General features: G+C 54.4%; 1 protein-coding gene across 6 annotated transcripts; it reads left to right on the top strand.

The window, feature by feature from the left end:
* Window positions 1–175: 175 nt before the first annotated feature.
* On the top strand, window positions 176–27,263 carry LOC309841829 (solute carrier family 2, facilitated glucose transporter member 5). 6 transcript variants are annotated; one of them, XM_082685348.1, is made up of 13 exons: window positions 176–504; window positions 8,151–8,241; window positions 14,353–14,451; window positions 15,025–15,185; window positions 18,166–18,290; window positions 21,775–21,927; window positions 24,241–24,366; window positions 24,491–24,678; window positions 24,785–24,895; window positions 25,339–25,440; window positions 25,766–25,841; window positions 26,307–26,434; window positions 26,528–27,263. In XM_082685348.1, exons 1-13 carry the CDS (start codon window positions 296–298, stop codon window positions 26,729–26,731), a joined length of 1,773 nt encoding a protein of 590 aa, XP_082541474.1. In that variant the 5' UTR covers window positions 176–295; the 3' UTR covers window positions 26,732–27,263. The 6 variants fall into 6 exon arrangements, with proteins under 6 accessions (XP_082541474.1, XP_082541476.1, XP_082541479.1 ...); XM_082685350.1 differs by lacking the exon at window positions 176–504 and adding an exon at window positions 1,091–1,125; XM_082685353.1 differs by lacking the exon at window positions 176–504 and adding an exon at window positions 6,972–7,050.
* The last annotated feature ends 464 nt before the right edge of the window (window positions 27,264–27,727 follow it).

The raw sequence follows: 27,727 nt of genomic DNA, 5'->3' as shown, positions 1-27,727 counted from the left end.
TATAAATTTAAATAAAAAATTATAATAAAAATTAAATTATAATTTATAAATTTAATTTATATTTTAATAATTTATAAAATTTATAATTTTATAAAATTAATTATAAAATAAAAATAAAAATATATATATATATTTTTTTTATTTTAATTTTTTTTTTTAAGGTAACCCGTGTGCTTGAACTCACAGTCCTGAGATCCGGAGTCTAGCTGGGCACCGGGATCATGATATCACAGATTCGGACTAGTGGGCATCTGAGGTAAAACTTTGGAAGTGGACTTCTGAGTTTTGGGTGTAAATGTCGCTTGAGGCGTTCTATTACAGAGCTGACGAGAGTCTCTGGGAAGTTCTCCCAGGGGACCGTGAAGTTCTGTGCAGCTTCCATCCTTCTGGGCCAGAGTCTCGCGGGAAAAGGCAAGTGGCATGGATGCTGATGGCCACGGCATCTTCGTCAAGCCGTGTGGGGGCCGATGGGCTGCGGCCGAAGAAAGGAAGCAGGAGAAACAGGTGAGCCCAACAACCGGGCTCGTGGATAAGGGGGCTCTGGAGGGAAGAAAGCGGGTCAGCCACCGTGCTGCCATTTCTGTCACTGTGGGCAAATAACCGTGACCTCCCTCCGCCTCAGTTTCACCTAACACGGGACTAGTGGCACCAACAGGAGACCCGATGCTCAGCCTCATATACTGTCAGCCTTTGTCGTGATCTCTAAGTGACACGAAGATTCTCCTCCTGGCCCCGCCCGACACAGCCCCCCCACTATCTTCCCAAGGCTCCCGGCCCAGCAGTCCTGGGAGGCCCGAGAGGGGAGACTCTTGGGCCTCCCCAGTTTATCAAGTATTTGAGGAATTCCTTGTGACTATTTCGCCAGAGGTGGGAGGAGGCCCTCCCTTCGGCGAATCCCTTCTGTAGCTTCTCTTCTTCCCGGCAGACAGCGAATTCCTGGGTTTGCCTGGGCCCAAGGCACTGGGGAGAAGGCATTCTCCCAGCAGCCAGGGCTGGTCTTCTGCTTCTCCCCTCCCCAAGAGCAGAAGGCAAGAGCAGGGAGTCAGGACAGGTGCTGAGCGCTGTCTGAAGTTGGCCAACCACTAACCCTAAGTGAGAGCTCAGGATGCCGCGTAAGGCTAGAGGGTAAGTCTGCTCTGGTGGGGCTCAGATCCGGGAAGCCTCACAGCCGGGCTTCTCTGATGTTTGTGAAGGAGAGCTGGTTCAAATGCAGTTTCTGAGCCGGTCTGGGATGGATGGAGCCTGTGAGTCTCCGTTTCTGGCAAGCTCCCAGGTGCTGTGGCTATTGCTTGCGGGTAAGCCAGAGAGGCCTGGAGGAACTGTGCTTCTGGGGCCTTCAGGTGTATGAGCGGGTGCTTGCATGGTTTGACGGGAATTGGAGTGACCTGGCAGCCCCTGTAGGGCTGCTGGCTTCCCTAACCCGTCCCTCAAGACCCCAGGTTGGAGATGTAAGATGCGTTCTCTGGCCCTGTCCTTTGAACTAATCCCATGGGGGTGCCGTAAGTGTTCAACAAAGGCGTGGAGCAGACTGGGGCTGTGTGTTGATTTATAGCCTTTGCTGATAACGGTGATCGAGGCTAATTGCAAATGATGTAGGGGAAGTGGGCCTCAGTGGGAAAACCACACCTTACTGCGTTACATTTCCTAATTCCACAGGGCTCTGCCTTATACCGCCTTGGAGTTTACAGTTCTGCAAGTTGTAAATAACCATCCTAGCACAAAATACTTGTCTTGAGGCACTAAACCAATGCTGTATGGAGAGGTTCCTTGACTGCCCTCCCGGGAAGCCACTTTAGATCCATTCCTTCCAGCATTCCTGATCTATAAACCAGTCAGCTCTTCAGATTCTCTTTCAAACCAGTTAAAACAGCTGCCTGGGTCCCTCAGTAGTGAGTTAAAATCTTTAACACCTGCTTTTTAAAATTTGTACTAGAGTCATAATTTTTAACCTTGGGGGAGAAGAGTATGCTTTAACTTTATTAACATGCCTCTAGACACTTTCTGAAAGATACAAAGTAGCGAGATCATTAGACACTGTTTCAGTATTCCCTTGTAGGAAGGTGAAATTCACAGAACATGAAATTAACCTTTGCGAAGGGTACAACTCCCAGACATTTAGTACATTCACAGCTTATCCAGGACTCTATCCAGTTCTAAAACGTTCCCATCCCCCCACCCCAAAGGAAGTCCTACGCCCATTAAGCAGTCCCTCCCCACTTCTCTCTCCCCAGGCCCCTGGCAACCACCAATCTGCATTCTGTCTCTATGGATTTACCTCTTCAGGATTTCTCATATAAATGGAATCATGCAATATGTACCTTTCTGTGCCCAGCTTCTTTGGCTTAGTGTGATGTTTTGGAGGCTCACCCAGCATGTAGCAACACTTCATTCCTTTTTATAGCTGCATAGTTCATTGTGGGGTATATGTCACTATTTGCTTATCCATTCATCCATTGATGGACATTTGGGCTGATTCTACCTTCTGGCTATTGTGAATAGTGTTGCTATGAACACGTGCATACGTACCTGCTTTTAATTCTTTCGGGTATATATCTAGGAGTTGAATTGCCGAGTCATAAAGTAAATCTGTGTTTAACTTTCTTTCTGTTTTCCACGGCAGCTGCACCATTTTGCATTCCCACCAGCAATGTTCCAAGCCTCCCAATTTGTCCACAGCCTTGCCTACAACACGAATGAAACCTGAGGACGCTATGCTGTGTGCAATGAGCCAGTCACAAAAAGACAGATAGTGTATGATTCCACTTATATGAGGTGACTAAAGTAGGCAGGTTCATTGAAACAAAAAGGCAAGTGGAGGTTGCCTAGAGCTGGGGGGAAGAAATGGGCAGTCGACGTGGTGGAGCAGGCATAGAGCCTTAGTCTCGCAAAGTGAGAAAGTTCAGGCGATCACTTACCCCACATAGTAGATAGAGCAAACTGTATACTAAAGATAGGAAGCTTTGTTGTGTGTTTTTATGACAGCTCTAAACAAAGAGCTGTCTACCTATGGTAATGTGTAACTGAGGGAGGCCCCTTGGGTCCTCAAGGAGCCTCGTGACCCCCCTGGCTTTCACGCTTTCTGTCCATGGTTCTTGGGGGACACACCCGTTTGTGCTTGTGCACACTGATAAGCAAGGTCAAACTCTGTTCTTGTAAAGTCTCTGAAGTTTACTCACCAGGCATGTCGGAGCGTGACGGGCAGCCTCCCTGCCCCGGCAATGCCTGATCGAGTTTTGAGCCAGATTCAGTGTCAGAGCTCCTAACCGGCCTAAGGAGCAAGAACGCTAACTCGGATCTGATAGGTTTTCTCTGCTGAGCTGAGTTCCAATGGCCAGATGGCCAGCCGGGGTGGCGTGCGGTTGACCCCACTGAGCACCAGGCTTGAAAAGTCCTAGGTCAACAGACCGGACCCCCTCCACCTCCCCTACACTGCCCCAGGACCACGGGTCTGGATAGCTGGATGCACGCTAGGACCTGTTCATCACCGCTTCCTTATCTCAACCTGGAATGGAGACGACCCAGTCCCTTCCCACTCCGCCTTCGAATCCAGCAATCCCGTGTGCACACTGCTCCTGGGCAGGCAGCCTCGGTCTGTGCCCCTCTGAGGCCCATGCCGGTGTTTCTGCTGTAGCACCATGCACCTGCTCCTAGGGAACCCCACGTTCTACTGTGTGGCACATAAAAATAACAGGTCTTCCAGGGGAAAAAAAGGGTTGGGGCAGACCCACTTAAATCCCACGCATTTTTTTAACCTGAACACAAAACCAAATCCAGTCACACCACCAGCGACCCCTTTGCATTATACAGAGCTTTGTCATATGTCCACACCAATTGCAAGGGACCTAGGGAAATGCAGTCTTTATTTTGCTCAGCCAAGAAGTCCTTCCCCAAATTCTATTACTGTTGACAAGGGACTGAGCAAATTGATCTGGGGTTGGGGGAGCCACAGCAGTCTGTTCAAAAAAGGCCTGCAGCAAAACTTGAAGATTCCAGAACATTCCTAGTAGAAGTGAGAGCAGCAGTGACCCAAAGTCCTGGTATCTTTGGTCTCAGAACAACCCAGGGATTTGCCCCCCTGCCTTCTGGTGCTACTTCAACTTTTTACATTTTTGTTGAATTTTCCTACATAAACTGGTAATTCTGAAAAGCTTCGTTTTCAGAAAGATCATTTTGATTCTTCATTGCAACAGTCATCAGAAGTCGTCCTGTTTCACTGCCCTTGGCCCTGTCAGTCAGCAAGTCTTGTCACTTTTATAGCCTAGATATTTCTCGGATTAATTGACTTCTCTCATCTTTTCCGCTACCCTCCGAGGGCAGGTCTACAGCAAAGAAACTGCTCCCTCCCCTCTCCCCCAAGTCTGTGAACCTCTGTTCCCTCTGTGGTTCACCTCCAGGTAGCCACTGTGAGTTTGGAAGAACGCAAACCTGATCACTCTCGAAACTCAACGCCTTCTCTCTGCTCCTAGGACAAAAATCGAGCTCCTTAATGCACGTGGTCTTCAAGTACTAAGTCTAGTCTGGCCCAGCCTGCCCGCCAGCCTCCCCCCTACACTCTTCCTCTTTGCCTTGTGCTCCTTAGCCACACTGACCTAGCAATTTCTTGATGGCATTACACTCCGACCACAGGCCTTGGCCCATACTGTTCCTGTCTGCAAAGCCCTCTCCACCGCCCCCTCCCCACCCACCCCCTTTGCCTGGGTAAGCTCTTTTCCTCCTTCCTTCCTGTCTCGGCTCAAGCTCACATTTTTAGGACTGCTTTCCCTGACCAGCCCTCCACCCCCATCTCTAGAGCTCTTTTATTGTTGTAAATTCATCAATGTGTTTATTTGGTTAAACTGTGTCTTCAAGTAGAGTCTAAGCCGCCTGGGGCAGAAGGCAGTTTTTCTCTTGGAACCCTGTTGCACTCCCCTTCCCGTACAGCATTAGGCTCAGTAAATATAAATGGAGGGGCGCCTGGGTGCCTTCTTAGGTTAAGCATCTGACTTAACCCTGACTTGAATTCAGGTCTCAGGTCATGATTTCAGGGTGGTGAGATCGAGCCCCATGTCAGGCTCGATGCTCAGTAGGGAGTTTGCTTGAGATCTCTTTCTCCCTTGGCCCCTCTTCTTCCTGGATCTCTCTCTAAAATAAGTCTTTTAAGGGGTGCCTGGGTGGCTCAGTGGGTTAAACCTCTGCCTTGGGCTCAGGTCATGATCTCAGGGTCCTGGGATCAAGCCCCACTTCGGGTTCTCTGCTCGGCAGGGAGCCTGCTTGCCCCCCTCTCTCTGCCTACTTGTGATCTCTCTCTCTCTCTCTCTCTCTGTCAAATAAATAGATAGAATCTTTAAAAAAAAAATAACAAAATGAAATAAGCCTTTTAAGAATAAAATATAAATGTAAATATATACTAGGATCAAAATCACCTGTGATCTCACGTTCCAGGATAACCACTGTTGTCAGATTCTGATAAGTCCCCTAAGGTTGTGCGCGGACATATGTACATTTTATGTTAGTGATAGCACTTTGGGAGTTTAATTCCGGGACTCAGATCCTCATGTCAGAGTCCCTGGCCACACTTCCTGGGTCACGAGAGGTTAAAGAGGCCCTAATACCTGGCCCTCTTTGGGTCCTTCGTCCCTCAATGATAAAATCCTGATATAATAAAATCCCAATATAATATAATATATAAATTATATAATAATATAACTAAAGTCCTAATATAATAATCCTCCTAATGAGGACCCAGACTGTGTGGAAGGTGAGGAAGTGTGGCAGGAGGGCCCTGCCAGGACCAAGCATGGCCCCATAACTGTCCACTTTTCCTTTAAAAGGGATTCCTTAGCTCTTGGTAGAGGTAGTTTCAAAATAAATGCAGTTTCTCGGAGAAACTTGTACGTGATCCTGGGACACACCTCAGCCTGTCCTTGGGTCAATCAGTGGTGTTCATTAGTGTCATTTTAAACCACACAGCGGGGCGCCTGGGTGGCTCAGTGGGTAAAGCCGCTGCCTTCGGCTCAGGTCATGATCTCAGGGTCCTGGGATCGAGTCCCGCATCGGGCTCTCTGCTCAGCAGGGAGCCTGCTTCCTCCTCTCTCTCTCTCTGCCTGCCTCTCTGCCTACTTGTGATCTCTCTCTGTCAAATAAATAAATAAATAATCTTTAAAAAAAAAAAAATAAAAATAAAAATAAACCACACAGCAAAAATAGGCTTCAACTGGCAGGTTCTTCGAGTTCAGACCGGGGCCGGGCAGGGAGGGCAGGGCCCAGAGGCCAGAGTCTGAGACGCCCCCCCAACTTGGAGATCATTTAAGGGGTGGGGTGCAGACCACAGACCCCAAGTCAACCTGCCAGGGGTGTGCCTCCAACTGGCGGCCCGTTCCCCCATCTGAATGCCCAGATCCCCTGAGTCCCAGGGCCCTTCCTTGGGCTCAACAGCAGCTGGAGACCCCAGACTGCTGGGCCCAGTCCCTGGGCTGGGAGGGTTGGAGCAGGGACAGACAGCACCTACGAGGGGTGCAGCCCCCAGCCCTCGGGCTCGCTCCTGGGTGCTCCCAGTGGCAGGAGCCCAGGCAAGGGGTTGTACCCCGTTGGCTGGCCCTGCTGGGGTGCTGGGGACACATGGCCATGCCTGCAATGCCTGAGTCCCACAGGAACCAAATAGGGCCTTGCTGGGGCTGGGGAGGTCAGGTGCTGGGCAGGGCGTACCCCTGCCCCCCCCCCCCGCCCCTGCCACCTCCCCAAGCACGCTGTCATTCATCACGCAGGAGGCCAGGGGCAGGTGGGCCTGGCCATGACTCAGGGCTGCCAACAGAGGCCACTTCTTTTTGTTTGCACAATCTGTGTCTTTCCCTTCACCCCCTCCCCCTCTTCCCCCACCAAAGTGCATTTTCTTTGGAGAATTCTCCAGAGCTCTCTGAAATGATTGGGAACCTCTGGTCATGCTGTGACACAAGAAAGGACAGGGAATGAGCTGGTGGGGAAAAATGGCCAGTCCTCCCTCACGACAGGGTCACAGGGGCCCCCAACGCACACGCACAGGCTCTTTGTCACCCTCCTCACAGTCTCCCGCAGGTAAGACCCTGGTCACAATTCCCAAGCCTGCTACTGATGTAGGAACGGCGTCCAGCACACAGTGGACTCCTGGTTATTTATTTGGGAAAGGATGGAGGTACACCTGGGTGACTCGATTGGTTTGAGCATCTGCCTTTGGCTCAGGTCATGATCTCAGGATTCTGGCTCCTGGCTCAGCAGGGAGGCTGCTTCTCCCTCTGCCTCTGCTGCTCGCCCGCTTGGGCTCTCTCTCTCTGACAAATAAGTAAAATCTTAAAAAAAAAAAAAATGGGGGAAGGAGGGAGGGGAGTGGCTGAATTAATAGATTTGCGCCGCAGCAAGTAAAACAAGAACTATATCCCGTAAAGACAAAAGCCCGTGGGCCTTGTGGGACTCTGCTCTGGATTTCCGCCCCTTGCTCCGGGCTGCCCCTGCTTCCAAGGAAGCTCACGCTCCAGCCGCGGGGCTGACACGCGCTGAGCACAGGAGGTGGCCGTGGCCTCGCCTGGCAGAGCCGGTGGACCCAGGCCAGCTGCCGTGACTCCCTTTCCCTGCCCTGCACATAAAGGCATCTGAGCTATTCACTGCCTTTACAGAAGTGATGATCACAGAGAAAGTCACATGTTCAGGCCCCTCGGGTCCTCGCAAAGGAAAATACACTCTCCGAGCTAGTGTGGCTCGGTTATTTGAGGAAAAGCGGGCTCCCAGAGGGACGGGCTTCCTGGCAGGGACCACTTCCCCGGAGACTCTGGTGACCCTAACCCTTGGCCTCGTGCTATCTGGTACGATATGGGGCTGGTGGCTTTCCGAGTGTTTGTGACAGAAATAACTCCCGCAGCCACTCATCACGAGCCCGACGGGTGGAGGTTCTCGGGGAGCCACGGCCCACAGCCCGCCCCATCGGGCAGGCGCTGCCGCGGGTGCTGGGGGGAGGGGGCGCCCGCCGGCTGAGCCAACCCCCAAGCTTTGCATTTAAAAGACGTGAAAGGAGACACGCACGGCACGCACACACCTCGGGGCTCCTGAAAGGGTTATTCAGTGCGGGGCTGGCTGTAAAAATGCTATTGGCTGATCTTTGGCGCGGCCAAAGTACAACCCGAATGTTTTCTCTCTCCATTCAGTGCTTTTGTTATTTTGGCTGAAAGGAAGTCGCAGGCGCTCCCCTCTGGCAAGCCCAAGATGGAGCAGCAAAGCCCCACCAAGAAGGAGGGGGTAAGTGGGCCTCCCGGGGAAGGAGGCAGCGCCGAGCGGCCCGCTGCGGACGGCTGCTCGGCTCTGCTCCCGGGAGGGACCGGGCCGCCGGACGGAACCTTCGAGCTCGCTTTGACAGGGACTAGGAGACGGAGTCGGGGACACTTAGATTTTGGAGACTGGCCGGGGATCATTCTCCCCGAACAGCCTTGAAAAGTACCTGCCGCCAAATTGAAGCCGGGTCAAGGCTTTTGTTGTCCCCGGTGCTTTACCCAGAAAAGTTGGAGGAGAAGGGCCTCTGCCCTCCCCACCCCACCCGGCCCGGCCCCACAAAACCCTTGCACGATGTGGGTGAGCTGCTTTCCTTGATTTGTTCTGATGGGGGCTTCGGGACACTGGCATTCGGTTCTGGGGCAAGTCACGCACGCGGCGAGGCCGGCGTGGGGGGGGGGGGAGGATGCAGAGGAGACTCAGAACCGACTCGAGCCTCCTTCCCATCTGGGAGCAGGGATGCCCGGCCTTGGAGAGGAGAGGCTCCCTTGTTTTCAAGACAAGCGTTTTCTGGCCTCTCCCCTCCTGCCCCACTCCCCTCGCTCAGAGAATTTCGGCTGTCCTTCGAGAGTCTCTAGATTGAGGAGAATTCGGGAAGACCGAGCTTACGAATTTATCACGAGGAATTCGCATTTTAGGCATTGCGGCGCATCTGCTTGTATTTGTGGAGACAGAGGTACCTGCCCGTGCCGGTGATGCCGGAGCCGGGCGCGGAGGGGAGCCCGGTCCACAGACAGGTCGAGAGCACTCTGCGGGTTCAGAGCGGGTGTGGGAGGCGGGAGGTCCTGGTTCTGTTCCTGCTCCATCCTGTTCAAGCTGCGGGAACTTGGGCACGTTGTTTAACTGCTCTGTGCCTCAGCCTTCTCATCTGTAAAATGGGGATAATAACCAGACCGCCCCTACGGCTACTAGACCAATTACCTGGCCTGTAGTGGGTCCCCCATAAATGTTACTACTTTTGCTCATCCTTTAGAGAGGGGCATGAGTGGCATTTGGGGTCCGAGGACTCTTTGCTGTGGGGGCCTGGCCTGTGTATTGCAGTCCGTTTAGCAGCCTCCCTAGTCTCTTCTCATTAGAGGCGTTCTTGTGCTGCGAGAATTATGTTTTGAAGGTTACTGAGCCTTCCCATGTGGATCTCGTTTGACTCTTGCAACAACCAAGAAAGATGGGCGTGCTCAGCCATTAAGGCCTCTATCTCCTAGAAAAGGGGCTGTGAGTCCTCAAGAACTTAGGGTCTTGGGGGCCGCCAGAACTTAGGGTCTTAGGGTCATCAGGTCTGTGCCCTCTTTTCAAAGAGGAACGCCCTGGCCAGCTCTGCCCTCAGATGAGGCCGCAGGAGAACAGAAAAGCGAGGTGGTCCCTGAAAGGAAGCCACACATCTGGATAGGATATGATTAAAATGGTCACATGCAGCAGGTACGGGCTGATTCTAGCTAGATGCCTGCCCCCTGGATTCTCCAAAGAAGGAAGCCCGCGCTCCAAGGGTGGGGGAGGGGGTGGGGAGTGGGGGGTGGAAGCCTCCCCTTCCCGGCTGCCTGAGGCCTGACCTGCCCCTTAGGACAAAAGCCAGGACTCGTGCTGGGCTTCCTGGGATGCCTGATTCCCACGGTGGCTATGGGAATACCTGCAGGTTACTGAGGGAAGCCCAGGGAGCATTGTGGAGCCGTGGAAAAGTGGAGGGGCCTGGGAACCCTGCGGAGAGCTGGGGCTGCGTGGGGCTGATGGAGGGGGCTCCGTGGGGCTCTCTGTCCCCCCATTGGCGGTGTGACCATGGCCTCATTGGCCTTTGGGTTCCTCCTATGTAAAGAGAAAAGACCAGAATCTGACCAATGTGCATCAAGAATTTTTCTTCCAAGAAAAAGGACTTTTGGGAGGAAAAATGAGCCAAGTGTTTTTAGAAAATGAAGACATAATTTTTTTGGGCGGGGGGGATGTGCCTCCATCAACAGCACACCTAGCGTGATGGGATAAGTCACTTCCCCTCTGGTGTGATCGGTGTTGGTGATGAGAGCAGGGCTGTGTGTAGAACTCACTATAAGCCAAGTGTTTTTCATGTATGAACTCATTCATTCTTCGCCTCAGTCCTGTGAGGGAGGGAGGGCCGTCCCCATTTTACCGGGGAAGGAGCCAAGACAGAAGTTCTGTAACTGGCCCAAGGCCAAACAGCCAGCAGCAGGAGCGTAGGATCCGATCCCGGGCCCTTATGCTGCACCCCGCCCCCCGCCCCAAACCAAGCTCAAAACCACCAGAGCCACAAGGCAAGACACCTCTGCTGTGCCCCAGCCGCACCTAGGCCTCCCTTTCTGTTTGTGAACTTTGGGATTGAAAGTGTGAGAAAGTGAGTCGAAGAGTTTATCATTCATAAGAACGAACTTTTCTGGAGACGTTGGAGTTCTCCTGGGAGATTCCGGACGGCGGGAATGGCTGTAGGAAGCAGATTCCCAAAGGGAGCTGTTTGGGGGCAAAGCTCCTTTCCCAGCACCCTTAAATCACATCCAGTTGGAAGCCAGGCCCTGAAGGTGGCTTTTGAATGAAGTCTGAAAATGTGTTCGGTGTTCTGAAACAGGAAGCCCGTTTAGTGTGGGCGTGAGGAACGTGCAGTTGCTCCCGAAAGCAGAGCTGGGTCATGGCTCCCCTTGGCCTCTGAGGAGACACCCCACCCCCTTTCATGTCTGAAGGCCACTTGTCACTTTTACAAGCTGCTGGGAGACCTGGGCCCCTTCCCTCTCATGCCCTACTCCAGCCCAGTACTAGATCTCTTTCCCTGCTGGAAAGCCTGCCCCAAAAAAAAAAAAAAAAAGGGAAAGGAAGGAATGAAGGAAGGAAGAAAGAAGAGAGGAAGGAAGGAAGGAAGAAAGAGAGGAAAGAAAGACAAGAGAAAAGAAACAGGAAAAGAAAAGAAACTGCGGTTTGCTTTTAATGCCTTTTAAATATAGTACCTTTCCTGAGAACGTAACTCACAGACCATGTGATTTACCCATGAAAAGTATACAATTTGGATAAAATACACAAATGTACAGTTGTGCAGCCATCAGCATGGGTAAGTTTAGACCATTCTCATCACCCCTAAAAGAACCCTGTGCCCCGTGGCCGTAACCCACATCTCTCCCCAGACCCTGGCGACCACCCAATTACCGTCTGTGTCTCCCTAGATTTGCCTGTTTCGGACCTTTCGCAAAGGCGAAGGCAGACAGCAGGGGCTCCTTTGTGACGGGCTGCTTTCACTTAGCATGTTTTCAAGGTCCAGTCACCGTGTGTCGTGCGTGTCAGTCTGTTGTCTTTCCTTCTGGTGGAGTCCTCTTCCGTGGTCTGGCTGCACGGCACCTGTTGATACATTCATCAGCTGATCCGTATTTGGATGGTTTCCAGCTCAGGGCTGATAGGAATCATGATGCCATGAACATTTGCTTTCAAGTGTTTGCATGCACGTGTCTTTCTTTCTCTTGGAGGGACACCTGTGTGTGGGACCGCTGGGTCATTCGAATACTCTGTTTAACTTTGTGAGGACGTGATGGTCCTCAGAGCTAGTGCTTCTGCCCTGGCTCAGCCACGCCTTCACCCAAGCCCCTGTTCACTTCTGGCTCCTCTTTTAAACCACGTCTGTGTTTTTTTTCCTCTGTAGAGCTCAGTACAGTGATAGTTAAACTATTAAATTATTAGGTTGGGTTTTTTGTTTTTTTTTTAAATGTCCGCCTTCCCCATTGGACCGTGATGTGGAGGGGGCCGACCTGCTCACCAGACTGTAGCCTGGTGTCTGGAATAGAGTCAGGTCTCAGCCACTATTTGTTTAATGAATGAAGGCATTTGGACAGCGTGGTCAGCGAGAACCTACCCAGAATGTCTTTACGGTTTCGACGGAGGGTAACCCCTGACTCCTCCGGGTCCAGAGAACGTGCCTGTAGCTTGAATTCAGGGAGGGAGACAAAGCACGGACGTTACGTTGTACGCTCTGGGCTTGGAGCGTCTGCGGCTGGAGTTCGTCCTCGTGTGTTCCCTGCGATCTCCTAAAAGCAGTCGGGTCACCTAAAAGCAGTCGGGTCACCGTCCGTGGTGCCTGGCAGTGTCCTGCGATCTGGGGCACCAGCCAGCCCCCCCCCCCCCCCCAGAGGAGCTCTGCTAAGGTCTTCAAACCAGAGGACCCACCGGAGTAGAAAGCGGTCAGGAGGGGGCCCTGGGCAGTTTGAGTGAAGCCTATTGTGTTTCTAGTGAATCATTTACGTGGAAGAGAATTGGAAGAGGAAAACTGTTCATCAGTTCCCTGCCTGCGGCCTTCCTCCTCCCTTCTTACCCCCTTCCACAAAACCAGCAGTAGAACCCCCACAGGGGAGGGACTTTGTTTTGCTTTCCCCAATATCCCCAGCACTTAGAACAATGCGGGCTCCCGAGGGGGCCACCATCTGTTGGAGGGATGGAGGGAGGGAGTGACTGCCCAGAGCACTTCCCGGGGAGCGACTTGCATCTGGGGTGAGGGGGGTGCACGCGCGTTCCTTCCTGTGCCCTCCCCACCTCTAGCAAGCACAGGGTAGCGTGGCAGCAGCCCGGGAACCCACTTTGTCTCCTGGGCACCAACACTGCCCCCCACTTTGGTCACCTCCTCCTCGTGCTGGCCCCAGGGGATGGCGGGGGCTGAGGAGAGACTGGAAACCAGAGCCCATGCTTCTTACCCCCTTGCCAGAAACTTCCTGCTGAATGAACCCTTTGTTAATTCCTTTGTGGAGGGAGGAGAGGGCGAGGTTTCATTTGTGGGGCCTCGGGGCAGGTCTTGCCCTGCTGCTGCTTGGATGCTGCTTGGATGTTAACCGGCTCATGCTCTGTGGTGTCTCTGCCTCCGGCCTGGCTCCTCAGCTCTCTGCAGAGGTGCTGCTTGGAGGGAGACCCGGGGACCTCGGCAGCCATGAGGGAGCACATGTCCGCGGAACGGGGCCTCCGTGGGAGCACGGAGAGGAAGATGCTCCAGGGGCGGCTTCTGAGAGCCACATCCAGGCCCCGGTCAGTGGATTCACCTCCTCAGCTCGACGCTTCCGTGATTCAACCTTGCAACAACTCTGGGGGAGTGTGATTGACCCTCCTTTTAAAGAGGAGGAAACTGAAGATTCTAGCAATTAAGCTAGAAAGTAGCAGCGGCAGATGCAAGATGAAATCTATAGATTCTGAGCCCCTGGGTGGCTCAGTCGGTTGAGCGTTTGCCTTCGGCTCAGGTCATGATCCCAGGGTCTTGGGATCAAGTCTCGTGTCAGGCTCCCGGCTCAGCGGGCTGTTCCCCTCTCTTGTTCTCTCTTTCTCTCTCTGTCAAATAAATATCTTAAAAAAAAAAAAAAAGGAAATCTGCATATTCTACACTTGATCTTAGCCAAAAGGCCAAGAAGCGATGAGAAATCTGCATATTCTAGAGAAAAACTTTTTCCACTTTTATTTTTCTCCAATTTTTCGTGACCTTACTAACGACTTCCCCCCGTCTTTAAGTGTTCAGTTTCCTCCGTGTCAAAGGGGAACATGATCATAGAACACGCATGTTTGAGTCCCCAGAAACCTGTATTTAAATATTTTCTCCTTGTGCCTGTTAGAGCAAAAGTCCAGAGGCTCAAGGAAGTTAATCGCGGCCCTAAAGAAACAGTTAGAATTGTTCACATTTTCTCCTCTTCGATTGTTAGGGGAGGACGTGGGCGCGGCTGGCTGCGGTCCGCAAACACGGGCACGCGGTGGGGTGGTGGGGAAGCATTTCGGACAGAGGTAGAGTGTTGGAGCAGGTGAACCTTTGGTGACTTTCTGACCCAGTGGTACTCAGGGGCAGTCGCTTTCCCCAACCAGGCCGACATCTAGCGATGGCTGGAGACACCTAGGGACGGGTGGCCCTACAGTGCATCTGGGAAAGCCCCCCAGAGCAGAGAATCAGCTAGCCCTTAAATGCTTTGGCTCAAGGAACTTTCTACAAGGTGGTAGAAGTAGGTGTTGAGACAGGAGCAGCTGAAAGACCACAGATCTCCAGATTTGTCTTGCGTCCTTCTAGAAGACTTTGGGGTAAAAGTTCCCTTGAAACCCAGCTGCTTCCTCTGACCTAAGCCAGGGTTTCTCCTCCCACAGAGGCTGACGCTGGTACTTTCACTGGCGACGCTGATAGCTGCCTTTGGGTCATCTTTCCAGTATGGGTACAACGTGGCCGCCGTTAACTCCCCTGCCGAGGTAAGTCGCTGGGGGTAGTGAGACGCAGACCCTCCACCCCTGCCAGTGGGTTGGGGTTTGGAGCAGCTCGTGCCTGGAAGTGGCCTCTGGGGTGGCGGTCCGTGCATGCTGGGGCACATGGTGGGCCCTCGGGTCCCGGGGGACGGAGGTACCCACAAGACCCAGCGAAGGCCCGAGGGAGTGACCTGCGGCCCTGGGGGGGAGCTGGGTGCCTGGCCTTGGCTTTTCATGGACAGTCAAGCCTGGCTGTTCACTCGCGGGCTGGCCTCGGGGGTACAGAGGGGGGGGTGCTCTGGTCTTCCCCAGCCTTGTACTCTCCAGAGGAGTCTGGAGGGTCAGAGGTCGTCCAAAGGCCTAGAAGACGGGTTAGCTACGTCCTGGGCAGGGTGCCTGGCATCTCCCCGCCCCTGCTAGCTTCTCTTTGTACCACTCTGTCCCTCTTCCCTGCCACTCCCTGGTGTCGCTGTCAGTGTGCCCAGGTCGTCCCCGGGGGGGGGGCCTGACAGCCCACGGTGTGCTTTCTGCAAAACGGGGTCAAGTTATTTTGGTGCTGTCTTCCGCTTTGTTCTCCAGCTCATGAAAGAGTTTTATAACCAGACCTACTATGAGCGCAGCAATAACTACATCAACGAGTTTTCCTTGACATTGCTGTGGTCTGTTTCCGTGTCCATGTTCCCGTTTGGAGGCTTCCTCGGCTCCCTCATGGTCGGCCCTTTGGTGAATAAATTTGGCAGGTAAGGCCAGGTGAATTTCCAGCTCCTGAAATTCCCAGACCCCGACCATTCAAAACCTAAGCCTAAAGCCGAAATCGGGTTTTTTTGTTGGTAAAACTAGGTAATAACTGGTGTGATGATTTCTGTTTTCTTTCTTTTTTTTTTTTTAAGATTTTACTTATTTGTTTGACAGAGATCATAAGTAGGCAGAGAGACAGAGAGAGGAGGAAGCAGGCCCCCTGCTGAGCAGAGAGCCCGATGCGGGGCTCGATCCCAGGACCCTGGGATCATGACCTGAGCCGAAGGCAGAGGATTTAACCCACTGAGCCACCCAGGCACCCTGATTTCTGTTTTCTAAAAGGGTTTTTTTTTTTTTTTAAGATTTTATTTTAGATTTTATTTATTTATTTGAGAGAGAGAGACAGACAGAGTGAAAGGGCATGAAAGGGGAGGTCAGAGGGAGAAGCAGACTCCCCATGGAGCTGGGAGCCTGATGTGGGACTCGATCCCAGGACTCTGGGATCATGACCTGAGCCAAAGGCAGTTGCTTAGCCAACTGAGCCACCCAGGCAGCCCTTCTAAAAGGGTCTTTTTTTTTTTTTTTTTTTAAAGATTTTATTTATTTATTTTGACAGAGAGAGATCACAAGTAGGCAGAGAGGCAGGCAGAGAGAGAGAGGAGGAAGCAGGCTCCCTGCTGAGCAGAGAGCCCGATGCGGGGCTCCATCCCAGGACCCTGAGATCATGACCTGAGCCGAAGGCAGCAGCTTAACCCACTGAGCCACCCAGGCGCCCCTTCTAAAAGGGTCTTAAGAAGACCTGATGTTGACCACATGGCCGGGGACGGAGGCAGGGTCTAGACGTGGGTGTGGCGGGTCTCGGGCTCTGGGGGCAGGTCCAGAAAGACCAGAATGTACTTTCCAGCTCCGGACTCACTCCCTCTCTCTGTTCTCCTGCCTTGCAGGTATGTTCCTTACCAAAACCAAAACAGGTTCTCTCCTCCTCTGTGTGTGTGTGTGTGCCTGTACATGTGCGTGTGTGTGTGTGTATGTGCGTGTGCGTGTGTGCTTTTAAAGGATTCAAACCCAGGTAACAGGACCACGATGTCAGTCCCAATGTAGGTCACAGCACAGTGTTCTCGAACTCTGCTTCCCAAACAAACACAAACTCACTGCTCTGTCCTTTTACCTTGGGATCAAGTAATACGCAAAACTGAGCCCAAATTAAATTCCCATGAAACTCTGAAATGGCTGAGATGACTGTCAGGCCTTCGAGGGTGAAACCACATGGTCCCGGGGCAACTCTCACTAAGGGTGTTGTGAACGTCAGGGGCAGAGCTCCTATCTTTGCCCCTAATTCTAGAAGCATTAGAGGTTGTATATTTGATTCCAAAAAAGGTCCTTAAGACGTCACACTCTCTTGTAAATTCCATGGGCATGAGAAAGCGGCCTTGTTACTTGTGGTATGTAAGAGCTCCTCGCCTCCAGCCCCTTCCCTTGGCGAACGAGCACACAGGCTAGGTGAGGTCAAATCATCTTGGCCACATATCTTGTTAGCTTGAGAGTCAAGGCCAGAACCCAGCGCCCTCTCCAGTACTTTTCAAAAAGAGTCCCAGATTAGAAACATCCAACCTCTGCTTTGGGATCTAAGATTCTGAGGTCTTCCTGGGAGGTTGGTGTTGGACCTGGTAGTTCCCCCTGCCAGCCAGAGCAGCAGTCAGGTCACAGATCTGCAGGCCAGGTCTCCTGGAGTAAAGGACTTGGGTCCACGCTGATCCGTTTGGTCCAGATGAGCAGGCAGTTGCGTGCCCAGCTGTCTGCCTGAGAACGTGATAAAAATGCTATTCACTGGCTTGTGGTTTCCTTGTATAACCGTAGCAACTAACAGTTCATTGAGGGGTTCCTGTGTGCCAGGCTCTAGCCTTAGCTTGCGTTTTTAGAGTTTTCAGGGTTTGGTGTTTTTTTTTTTTTTTTTTTTTTTTTAAGGGTTTTTAGTTCCTCCAGTCCATACAACAGCCCCATCCCCTTTTTCAAAATGGGAAAACCGAACACAGAGATGCTGTCCCTTAGCCAGGATTATAAGGCTGGGAGGAAATTCCATCTCTGGGCCTGTCCGGGCAACACTGTTGTATCAGGCGAGTATCTTCTCGATCTGTTGCTTTATTGCTTAGTCACACACATAGTATCTTTTTCATACAAGATGTTTACACGTTCAAGTGGTCAGACTTAAACTCTCATTTACGGTTTTTGCCTTTTGTGTCTGAAGACAGCCTTCCCCACCTACCTGGAGTCACAAAGATAGACTTCTGTCATTTAAAAAATAATGTCACAGTTTTGTTTTTCCCAGACAGATGTGGCATTTTAACCCTGAAAGATTTTTCTGTATGCTGTTGAATTCAGTCTGCTAATATTTCATGTACGATTTTTCCATCTTTGTGATACCCATGAGGTTGACCCTATACATTTATTCTAATGTCCTTACCTGATCTGGTTTCAAGATTCTACTAACATCATGCAAGTTGATGATTTCAAAAACCCTTAAGTGTGGGGCACCTGGGTGGCTCAGTGGGTTAAGATTCTGCCTTCAGCTCAGGTCATGATCTCAGAGTCCTGGGATCAAGCCCCGCATCAGGCTCTCTGCTCGGTGGGAGACCTGCTTCCCCCTCCACTTCTGCCTGCCTCCCTGTCTACTTGTGATCTCTCTCTCTGTCAAATAAATAAATAAAATCTTTAAAAAAAAAAAAAACCCTTAAGTGTATCGTAGTGTTTGGTTCTTTCTCTCTGCTCCCCGTGACCGATGCGCTCTGCACTGTGGTCATCTCCATTGGCTCCCACGGAGACTGTGCCTTGGCCAGGCTGTGCACTTGACCCCTCTCCGCCTTCGATCACAGACGGAAGCAGCAGCAAAGCCCACTGCTATAACTGGACAGACGCTTGGTGAACATCCGTTAAACGAATGAATGAATCCTCCACCCGGACTAACTGACATTTCGTCCTCTGCAGGAAAGGGACTTTGCTCTTCAACAACATCTTCTCCATTGTACCCGCGATCTTAATGGGGTGCAGCGAGGTTGCCCGGTCGTTCGAGATGATCATTGTGTCCAGACTTTTGGTGGGAATATGTGCAGGTAAATAATGCTGGGCTGAGTTACCGCTCTCGGGGAGGAGGGGCATGTGCTGGGGTCTGGACCATTCTGGGGCCACTGAAGCACGCAGGCGCAGCAGAAGCTGCTTGTTCCTCTGCCCTGAACTAGAACTCTGGAGGCTACACTGAGTCTCAGGTGCATTCAGGGGCAAGCGTCCCTGTACTGCTTCCTGCAGAGAGAGCCCTTGCGTGAAAGAGAGAAATACAGGATCCTGTGCAGAGGTAGGCTTCCACCTGGCTCTTTGTCTGTGTTTTCTCAACAACAGGCAGCCAGTGAGTGGGCGGTGACCCCTGATTAGTGAGCAGCATGTTTTTTTTCTAGACAGACTAGACAGTGTCGTGTGTCATAAAGATAAGGATTGTCTCTGGAACTTTTGCTTCGCTTATTGATAATGTATGAACCTCAGGCTGCAGTGTCAAACGTGTTTCTGTATTTTTTACTGTGGGTCATGGCTAGAAAAGCATGGCAATGTAATGGACAAATCCCTCCTAACGCGGGCAGGAAGGTGAAGTTTGCAAAGGGCTCTTCAGAGGTCCTTTTGCACTTCCTCCTCCCTGGCCCACCTGCTGCGCAGAGTAAGGACTGGCTGGGGTCTCTCGCCTTGCAAACCCTCCAAAGCCACCCTTGAAGTCTGCGCTCCCCCACCATCGCTTCCGACCAGAGAGATGGGGCTAAAACCGTGCTTGCGACCTTCCCCTGACTTGGCATTCTTCTGTAGACTGTAGTTCCCAGGCCTGGGGGTGGGGGGCAAGTGAGATGCCCACTCTCGGAGCCTTGCGCTTTCCGGGTGGGCCCCCAGGGTGAGCACCCCCCAAATGCCGCATCCTGGGCGCCTTGCCAGCAACCCCACACCCGGCCCTGGCAGTGCCAACGTGTCTCATTTCCCCCTTCCAATCACGGGGCTAGGGGCAGACGGATATCTGGGCCGCATGTCAGCAAGCCACTCAGTGGGTACTGGGGACAGTGGGGGACGCAGCAAGGAACCTGGTGTCAGTGAGGAATTGAGGGGCCGGAAAGAAGAAGAGGAAAATAAGATCCTTGAAGAGAGGAGAGGTCCTGTGGTGGACAGAGTGATGGGCCCTGGGACAAGCTTCCCTCTGCTTCCACTGCCGAGCCCCGAGGGCACCTGGCCTGACTCCCCCGCAGCAGGGCTGGGCTAGCGATTCTGGGAGGCGCCGGCTCTGGGCAGGTACAGGCAAGCGCTTTTCTGTGGACCATCCAACCCTTTAGGGTTAGTTCCAGTGGGGAGCTATTAGGCTCCAATAGATAACAAATCACAAAACGCCCATCCTTTTCTCTTAAATAAGCAGGACTTTCAAGTCCGTGGGTCTCAGAAGTTTTGGCCTCAGGCCCTTCTGACTCTCTTAAAATCACTGAGGCTCCAAAGAGCTTTTTGCTCATGTGGGTTGTATTGGTCAATATTTACAACTTAGAAGTTGCAGCCAAGGGGCACCTGGGTGACTCAGTGGGTGAAGCGTCTGCCTTCGGCTCATGATCCCAGCGTCCTGGGATGGAGCCCCATGTCCTCGCTCAGAGGAGAGTCTGCTTCTCCCTCTGCTTCTCCCTGCCCTGCTCATGCTCGCTCTCTCTCTCAAATAAATAAATAAAAATCTAAGAAAGAAAGAAAAGATTGCAACCAAGATATGTTCATTTAATTCATTTAAATGGTGACCAGAAGCCCGTTATAAGAGCTATATATGCTAAAACCAAAGCACCTAACGAGAAGAAGGGCATTGCTTTGCATTTTTGCAAATCTCTTTAATGTCTGGCTTCTCCAACCTGCTTCTGCGTTCCAGTGGCTATGGTACCACGTCCCATGTAGCCTCTGGAATGCTCCACTGTGTGCTCACGGGAAAAGGAGAACGAACCGGTGCTATCTCGGCATTCTGAGAAAATGCTTTTGATCTCACAGGCCCCCTGAGAAGGTGTCCGGAGTTTCCTAGGTCCTCAGGTCCCATCTGGCTCTCACGTCCTAACCCATTCACGGTGCGCTCTTTCACAGAGCTCCCGAGATAGTCAGGAAGCTGAGCGAGCCAGCAGCCGGCCGCTCGGACATCCTAAAAAGGAAGGGAATGACTGCTCTGCCAAAGAGGGTACGGGAGCAAAGGACGCAGGGACAGACAGCGGGGCCTGAGACTCGCTGGCTCACCGTCCGTCAGCTCACGTCAGCTCACGTCAGCTCACGTGGCAAGAACGCCAAGTGCTTTCACCGAAGGGATTTCAAACTTAAAAGGCACCTTCTCCGACTCGGTCCCAACAGGCCCGCTGGGATCGCCCATTGGAGTCACTTTTGAATCAGAGCGGGAATTACTTTCCACCAGCACAAAGGGGACCCCGTCCTTTCACAAACCTCCTGATGTTTGCCTCTTGGACTTTTGTCCCTGTCATGGGAAGTACTTGTCGCGGAGATGTGGGGTTCCCCCCACCCGCCGGGCCCTGACTGGTGACCACGGAGTCCGCCCCTCGAGGGCCCCTGCTTCCTCCCAGTCCTCTGGGCACTAGGCCTGCGGGGTCTCCCCATACACATACCCCACCAGACTTCTCAAGGCTGCTGCAAAGACGGCCTCTCTTTGCTCTGACAGCTGGGAAGGGCCAGTGTGAGTAGCAGCGAGCCTCTGCTAAACACCGAGCAGACATCCTTGGGCAGAATCGCCAGGCTTGAACCCTTGGCTCTCAGATGCTCCCTCCTGTCCGGACATCCTCCAGTACCCACACGCTGCCAACAGCTCCAACCTCCACGCACCGCCACACTGTTCCCTCCACCTCCCCGCCGCCAGAGCCCCCTCAGACCCACGTGTCTCTGAGCCCCAGCCTGACTCCTGACGGGGTGTTCAATACTGGAACTCATGACCACCCACCCAACCTCTGTCCAAGATTTTCAGCCTCTTGTTGGGCTTTTGGGACAATTAGATGGGATGATCTATGTGCAAATACTTCCAAGGCTATAAAATCTAAGTCCCACCTGTTCTTCCTTGTTCCAGTAAGACGAGAAAACTAAACAGTGGGTGTTTAGAAGTGGCAATTGTCCCCCGATATACATTCACGATTGTGATGCTTGCAGATAGATGGGATTGGTGGGCAGGGGTCCTGGGCCCCATCAGAACAGCTTCCCCCAAGGAGCCAGGGGGAGAAGGTGCTAGACCACACCTGGGCTTTTCTTCCCTGGCACCAAGCCAGTTAAGGGCAGCCCAAGGGGTCAGGCCACCTGTGTTCCCTGGTGCCGGCGACGAATCGAGAAGCAAGGTTGCTTGTCGACAAACTTCTGGGCTCAGATGACCTTTCTTCCCTTACAGTTTAAAGGACGAAGAATTAAAAGAGGGGTTGGCTTATTCTCGCCGTTTGGAGACGGAAGTTTCCGCCCAGCTGCTGTGACGGCTGGATAAGAGTAGAGAGTGTTTGGAGACACAGCTTGTTCCTGCCAGACTTCATGTTTCCTGACGGTGTTTTTGCTTCAATCCCCTGCCAGGTCTGTCTTCCAACGTTGTCCCTATGTACCTGGGGGAGCTGGCCCCCAAAAACCTGAGGGGAGCCCTCGGGGTGGTCCCTCAGCTCTTCATCACCGTTGGCATCCTCGTGGCTCAGATCTTCGGTCTCCGGAGCCTCCTGGCCAACAAGGAAGGTGAGGTCCGGCCGCCCCAGACGCCAGGCTTCCCTCTGCTGCGACTGGATGCTTCTGCGAGCTGTTCTCCTCTCGGGTCGGCTGGCTGGGCTCACCACGCTGCCTGGCCCCCACGGGGCTGGTGCAGCGTTTGCACAGAACAGGCTCTCAGTACATTGGTGGGGACCGTGTAGCTGACATTTCCCAGTCCCTCAGAGGACATGGATGAGGGGCTTTGGAAGGAGCGAGAAGGGAGAGCTGTTGCCGGACTCTCTCCCAGCTTCCTCGCTGGCTGTCCACACAGGGGCCCAGGGCTTGGCGGTGACGGCCACCGGGGCTCCAGGCTGTGTGCTTGAGGTTTCCTGCCGCCGCCTCTCCAGCCTCCCAGCAACGCTGCTGGGGGGGGGGGGGCTGTGATCGTTCCATTCCATAGGCCAGGAAAGTGGGGGTCAGGTGGTGAGCCGCAGGGCCGGCCCCCACCCGAGATCCTGACTGTGAAGCCAGCGACTGCACCTGCTATGTCCCTCCTGGAGAGCCCAGGCCCAGCACATAGTAGGTGCACAGTCACTGGTAACTACACTGCTTCTGCAGGATACCCCCTTCAGGTCTCAGGGTTCGATCCTCAGAAAGGGAGATCGCCCTTAACAGTTACACAAGCCAGAACATAAAATGTGCTTATTGTGGGCCAGTCCCCAGGTCTTCATATTATTTCCATTCAATCCTCCAAACAGCCCTCTAAAGCAGATCCCAGTTTTGCACCCATTTTACAGACGCGGAACCTGAGGCACAGAGAGGTTGGGTAATACGTCCCTGGCCTCCTTAGGATGTGTGTCAAGGTGACTTGGGCCGAGGTCCATGTTTAACGGCCTCTGTCCCCCTTTCAGTCACCCTTGTAAGGAGCAGGGGCCAGGGGTTAAGGGGTGAGTTCCTGTCTCCCAGCAATGGCACGTAAATGATCGGCAGGACGCAGGCAGTCTGCAGAGCCCCAGTGTCCCTGGGACGTGCTTGCTGGTGTGCAGCAGGGAGTGGCTGGTCCTGCCCCAGGAGGGGAGCCTCAGAAAGGGCGGAGGGCCTGGGGCAGGGGTGGGGGAGGCAGCAGGTCCAGACACGGCCAGGGGGTAGAAACGCAGGAGTTCTTTGTGCATTCAGGGAACTTGAAGTGCCCTGCGGACTGCATCTGTCCATCCTTTCTTGAGACTATTTCACTGGTGGTTCGCTTGCTCTGGGCGGAGTGTGTGGAGGGCAGGCAGGTGACAGGTGCTGGAGAACAAGGCAGGCAGCCCAGAAGAGAGGTGGGCAAGGCACAGAGGACGAGAAGGAGTCAGCAGGGCGTCTGGATTTGGCCGTTTGGCATCTCCAAGAGAGTTTCTCTGGAGGGGGTGGGATGGGGGCGGAGCCGGACGGCAGGGGCCCAGATCGGAGACCGGTCCACACCTGCTGTTGGCTGCTGGGCGATGGAGCCGGGGGCGAGGGAAGGCTGCGTTTGCAGGCGTGCGGTGGGGTTGTCCTGGCACCTGCGTCATGACGTCACGTCCGTGTTAATCACCCGAAGAGCCACTCGAGCAGGGCCTGGCACGTGGAGGTCCGCATCATCACGGAGTGTGAGCCCTCGGGGAACGGGGCGAGGGGCAGGGTGTTAGCAGCCCCTAGAAGGAGCCCGAACTACTCATTGACTCGCCGGGACATGTTTGTCGTGAGAAATCACACAGAGAAGGAAGAGCGCCGAAAACACAAACATGCGTACGTTTGCTGCACCCGAAATCAAACACCGCGTTTGGTCTGGACAAAGGTCCAAACTGGAGCCATGCGGGTCAGCCCTCTGTGCGCCCTTGACCCCGGCCTGCCCCCCCACCCCCGTGCTGACATTCATCAGCCCATCCTTGCCTTGCTGTTTACCACGTTTTGCAAAGGCCGCGTCAGTCTTCTGCTTCTGGCCGTCGCGCGCTGGGTGCGGGGTCCAGCGTCGGCTTCTGCCGCCGGCTCCCGTCGCGTTGGCTAACTTTCCCGTGCGGTGTAGAATTCTGTTTTGTGACTACACCGCGCTTCATGTATCCCTCCTAGCATCGCAGACATTGGCCTTGTTTGTGGTTTTCGTTTCTAGGGTCACTGTGGCTTGGACCGGTCCAGTTCAGGTGTCCCGGGGGGCCCGGCAGAGTCCTGGGCACGGGAGGGGGTCCCGTGTCGCCAGCTCTGGGTCAGGCTCTTAAGGAAACTAGTCTGGGACAGAGCGGCCAGCTGGGGTCCAGAACAGGGGAGTGCGGGGGAGGGGGCGGGGACAGAAGGCAGGTGACTTGGCCGGGGTGGGCGCTCACGTGGGCACTGGCTTCCCCGCAGGCTGGCCCATCCTGCTCGGGCTGACGGGGATCCCGGCGGCCCTGCAGCTTCTCCTCTTGCCCTTCTTCCCTGAGAGCCCCCGGTACCTGCTGATTCAAAAGAAGGATGAGGTGGCTGCCAGAAACGGTACGGCTTTACCGTGGTGGGGGGGCAGGGGCTTTTCCCTGGGTGGGGAGGGGCAGGGGATGGAGGCCGCGGCCCTGGGAAGTTGGGACCCCCCCGAGCCCACCCCCCTGCTCCCCTCCCCCAGCGCTGAAGAAGCTGCGGGGCTGGGGCGACGTGGGCTCGGAGATGGAGGAGATCCGGCAGGAGGACGAGGCGGAGAAGGCGGCGGGCTTCATCTCCGTGCTCAAGCTGTTCAGCATGAGGTCCCTGCGGTGGCAGGTCATCTCCATCATCATCCTCATGGGCGGCCAGCAGCTGTCGGGGGTGAACGCGGTACGGGGGCTGTGGGGCCGGGGCGGGCGGCCGGTGTCCTCGCGGGGCTCACCGGATCACGGGCGTTGCCGCGAGGTCCCCACCAGCCTCCGGGGGTCCCTTCCAGATCTACTACTACGCAGACCAGATCTACCTGAGTGCAGGGGTGAAACACCATGACGTCCAGTACGTGACCGTGGGCACCGGGGCCGTCAATGTGCTGATGACCGTCTGTGCCGTGAGTCCCCGACAGCCACCGGCGATGGAGGCCTCTGAAGAGTGGGGGGGAGGGGGGGTCCTAGCTGAGGAAAGAGCTCGATCTGAGGTGCCTGAGGTCCTCGTCTCCCGCCTCTGGGCTTCTGTCAGATGCCAGCCTGTGCACGCCACCCCCAGGATGGAGACCCTGCCCCCTGACTCTGGAAGCTTCCACCGTAGGAAGTGCCTCCTCCCCAGTGTCTGACATTTGGGGCTCTTCCTGTGCCAGGGGCAGATGGCACCGCTGGCCTGGGTGGTGTGGCAGCTGCTGGGGGGCATAGCCCGCCCGCTTCTCCTCACAGATGCCCCTTCAGAAGGGGGAGTGTGGGGCTTCCTGTGAAGGCCGCTGTCGGCAGAGGTATGCCCCCCCCCCTCTCTGGCGGGCCTCCTGGACCTCCAGCTTGCCCTGTGCCCTCTCCCTTGCAGGTGTTCGTGGTGGAGCTCCTGGGCCGGAGGGTCCTTCTCCTCCTGGGCTTCTCCGTCTGCTTCGCCGCCTGCTGCGTGCTGACGGCTGCTCTGGCCCTGCAGGTGAGGAGGGGGCTTCTGTCCACCCCCTGCACCCTCGCCTGCATCCCAGGGAAGAAGAGCGGAATGACCTTTGAGCAGCCGCACGGAATCAGATGCCTGGGGACCGTCAGCCCCCATCGCCCTCCCCACAACGCAGCCGTAGTGCCCACGGATGGCTGGTTGTCCGGGGGCGTCCGAGGGGGGCTGCCTGGTGGAGGAGCCAGGAGCCTTCCTGTCCCAGCCCCCGGAGAGCCCCTGGCCCTCTGGGGACCAAGGTTCCCGACGTTCCCCATCTCCGGTTGTCCCTGCTTTGCTGGCTGTGATCCCACCTCTTTGCTCCCCACAGGACACGATCTCCTGGATGCCTTACGTCAGCATCGCCTGCGTCATCTGCTACGTGGTCGGACACGCCCTCGGGCCCAGTACGTACCCCAGCGCTGGCTCTATGCTGTGCTGGTCTCCTTTCTTGCACCATCAGCCCTAGAAACCTCTGTTCCCCCGAGAGACTCCTTGGAGGGCGGGACGCAACCCCAGAATGGCTTCTCTTCCTGCCTTCCTGTCGCCAAGGGGTTTGGAGAGAGCATAATGAGAGTGAGAGCAGAAAGCAGCCTTGACTGTGTGGGTTGAAACGGGGGCTGTGTGGTTGGCCTAGAGATCCTTACGGGCGGTCACAGGCCCCTTTTCGGGACCTCACGCAGTGTCCCCTGTGGTGCCCAATTCCTCCTGTTGACCCTCTCCTCCTGCTTGGCCACCAGCTTGGGAGTTCCCGAGACATGCTGCCCCTTTGGTCCCGATGCCTCAGGCCACCTGACACGGCAGGGGCTCCGGGGCCGTCTGAGGGCCTGCTCTGCTCCTGCTCTACCTCCTCTCCCGCTCTGTGCCCGCAGGCCCCATCCCCGCGCTGCTCATCACCGAGATCTTCCTGCAGTCCTCCCGGCCGGCGGCCTTCATGGTGGGGGGCAGCGTCCACTGGCTCTCCAACTTCGCCGTGGGCTTGATCTTCCCATTCATCCAAGTGAGTGTGCCCCGGGGGCCCCAGGTGTGCAAATCCTCGGCAGTAAGGGGAGAACCTCCTCGAGAACGTGAACCCCCCATGCCCTTCCCCCAGGTGGGCCTCGGACCTTACAGCTTCATCATTTTTGCTGTGATCTGTCTTCTCACCACCGTCTACATCTTCCTGGTTGTCCCTGAGACCAAGGGCAAGACATTCATGGAGATCAACCAGATTTTCACCAAGATGAATAAGGTGTCAGAGGTGCACCCGGAGAAGAAGGAACTGAAGGACTTCCCGATCTCTGCTTCGGGGCTGTAACGCAGAAGAGCTGATCAGCGGGTCTGAGTGGAGCATCCCTCCTGGGCTTTCTTCCTGACTGCCGGGTGTCCATGGACATCTGAGGACCAGCCCGGCGTGGAGCGCAGGCCCCGCTGGGCCCATCCAGAGGGCTTCTGCATTGTCTCTCTCCACACTGACCCATCACCAACCCCAGCTCGCAGTGAGCACGCGCCCCTCACCGAGCTGGGTTCACCGTTGGGTGGCCCCTAGTCACACCAGCTCTTAGGACCAAAGTCATTACTGGGGCGGCAGGATGGAAGGAACCCCATCTGCCAGAGAAACGAACTCTTCTGCAGTCCCACGGAGGCGGTCTTCCTCCTGCCGTATCCATCTCCAGAAACACCGGCCCTGGAAAGTGTGATGTCCCACGTAATGGCGTCTAAGAAGCTGGGACAGGTTCTCGCGGGGACTTTACCGGAGTTGAGGATTGTTAATCGTGAATTATATTGCGGGAGGACGATGGCATTGCGTCTGTGTGCTCAATAAAACACGTATGATCACTTCTCACCAACACCTGCTTCGTTCCTGTGGGGAGTCTGTGCCGAAGCATCAGAGCCGCTCCAGGGTACAGGTCTGTCCCGGGATTCCGGGATCCCACTGCCTGGACAGCGCAGGAGACAGTATTTGCTGGAGGAAGGGGAGCAGCGAGAGCTGAGGCGGTCGGAGAGTTGTGATCTTTTAAAATTTGGGGTCCGGGCTCCTCTGCTTGCCTTCAGCGGTGCAGTGAACACCGAGGGGCCCTGAAAGTGAGACTGGGAAGGGGGCCCAGGAGAAGGAGGGTTGCCTCCCCTCCCTGACTCCCGAACATACAGCAGAGCTGGAGGCTTTTGTTAGAGACGCGCGTGTGTGTGTGTGTGTGTGTGTGTGTGAGACAGGATGTGAGATCTGCCCCCCGGTGTGAGGGAGGCAGAGCCAGGGGCCGTGTCGGACAGAGGTAGGATTGAGGAGCAGCCTTTCTCAGGGTAGAATGGGGAT

Source organism: Mustela nivalis, assembly GCF_964662115.1.
Source record: "Mustela nivalis genome assembly, chromosome: 10".
In the NCBI taxonomy this organism is placed as follows: Eukaryota; Metazoa; Chordata; class Mammalia; order Carnivora; family Mustelidae; genus Mustela; species Mustela nivalis.
This window is presented reverse-complemented; position numbering and strand designations above follow the sequence as displayed.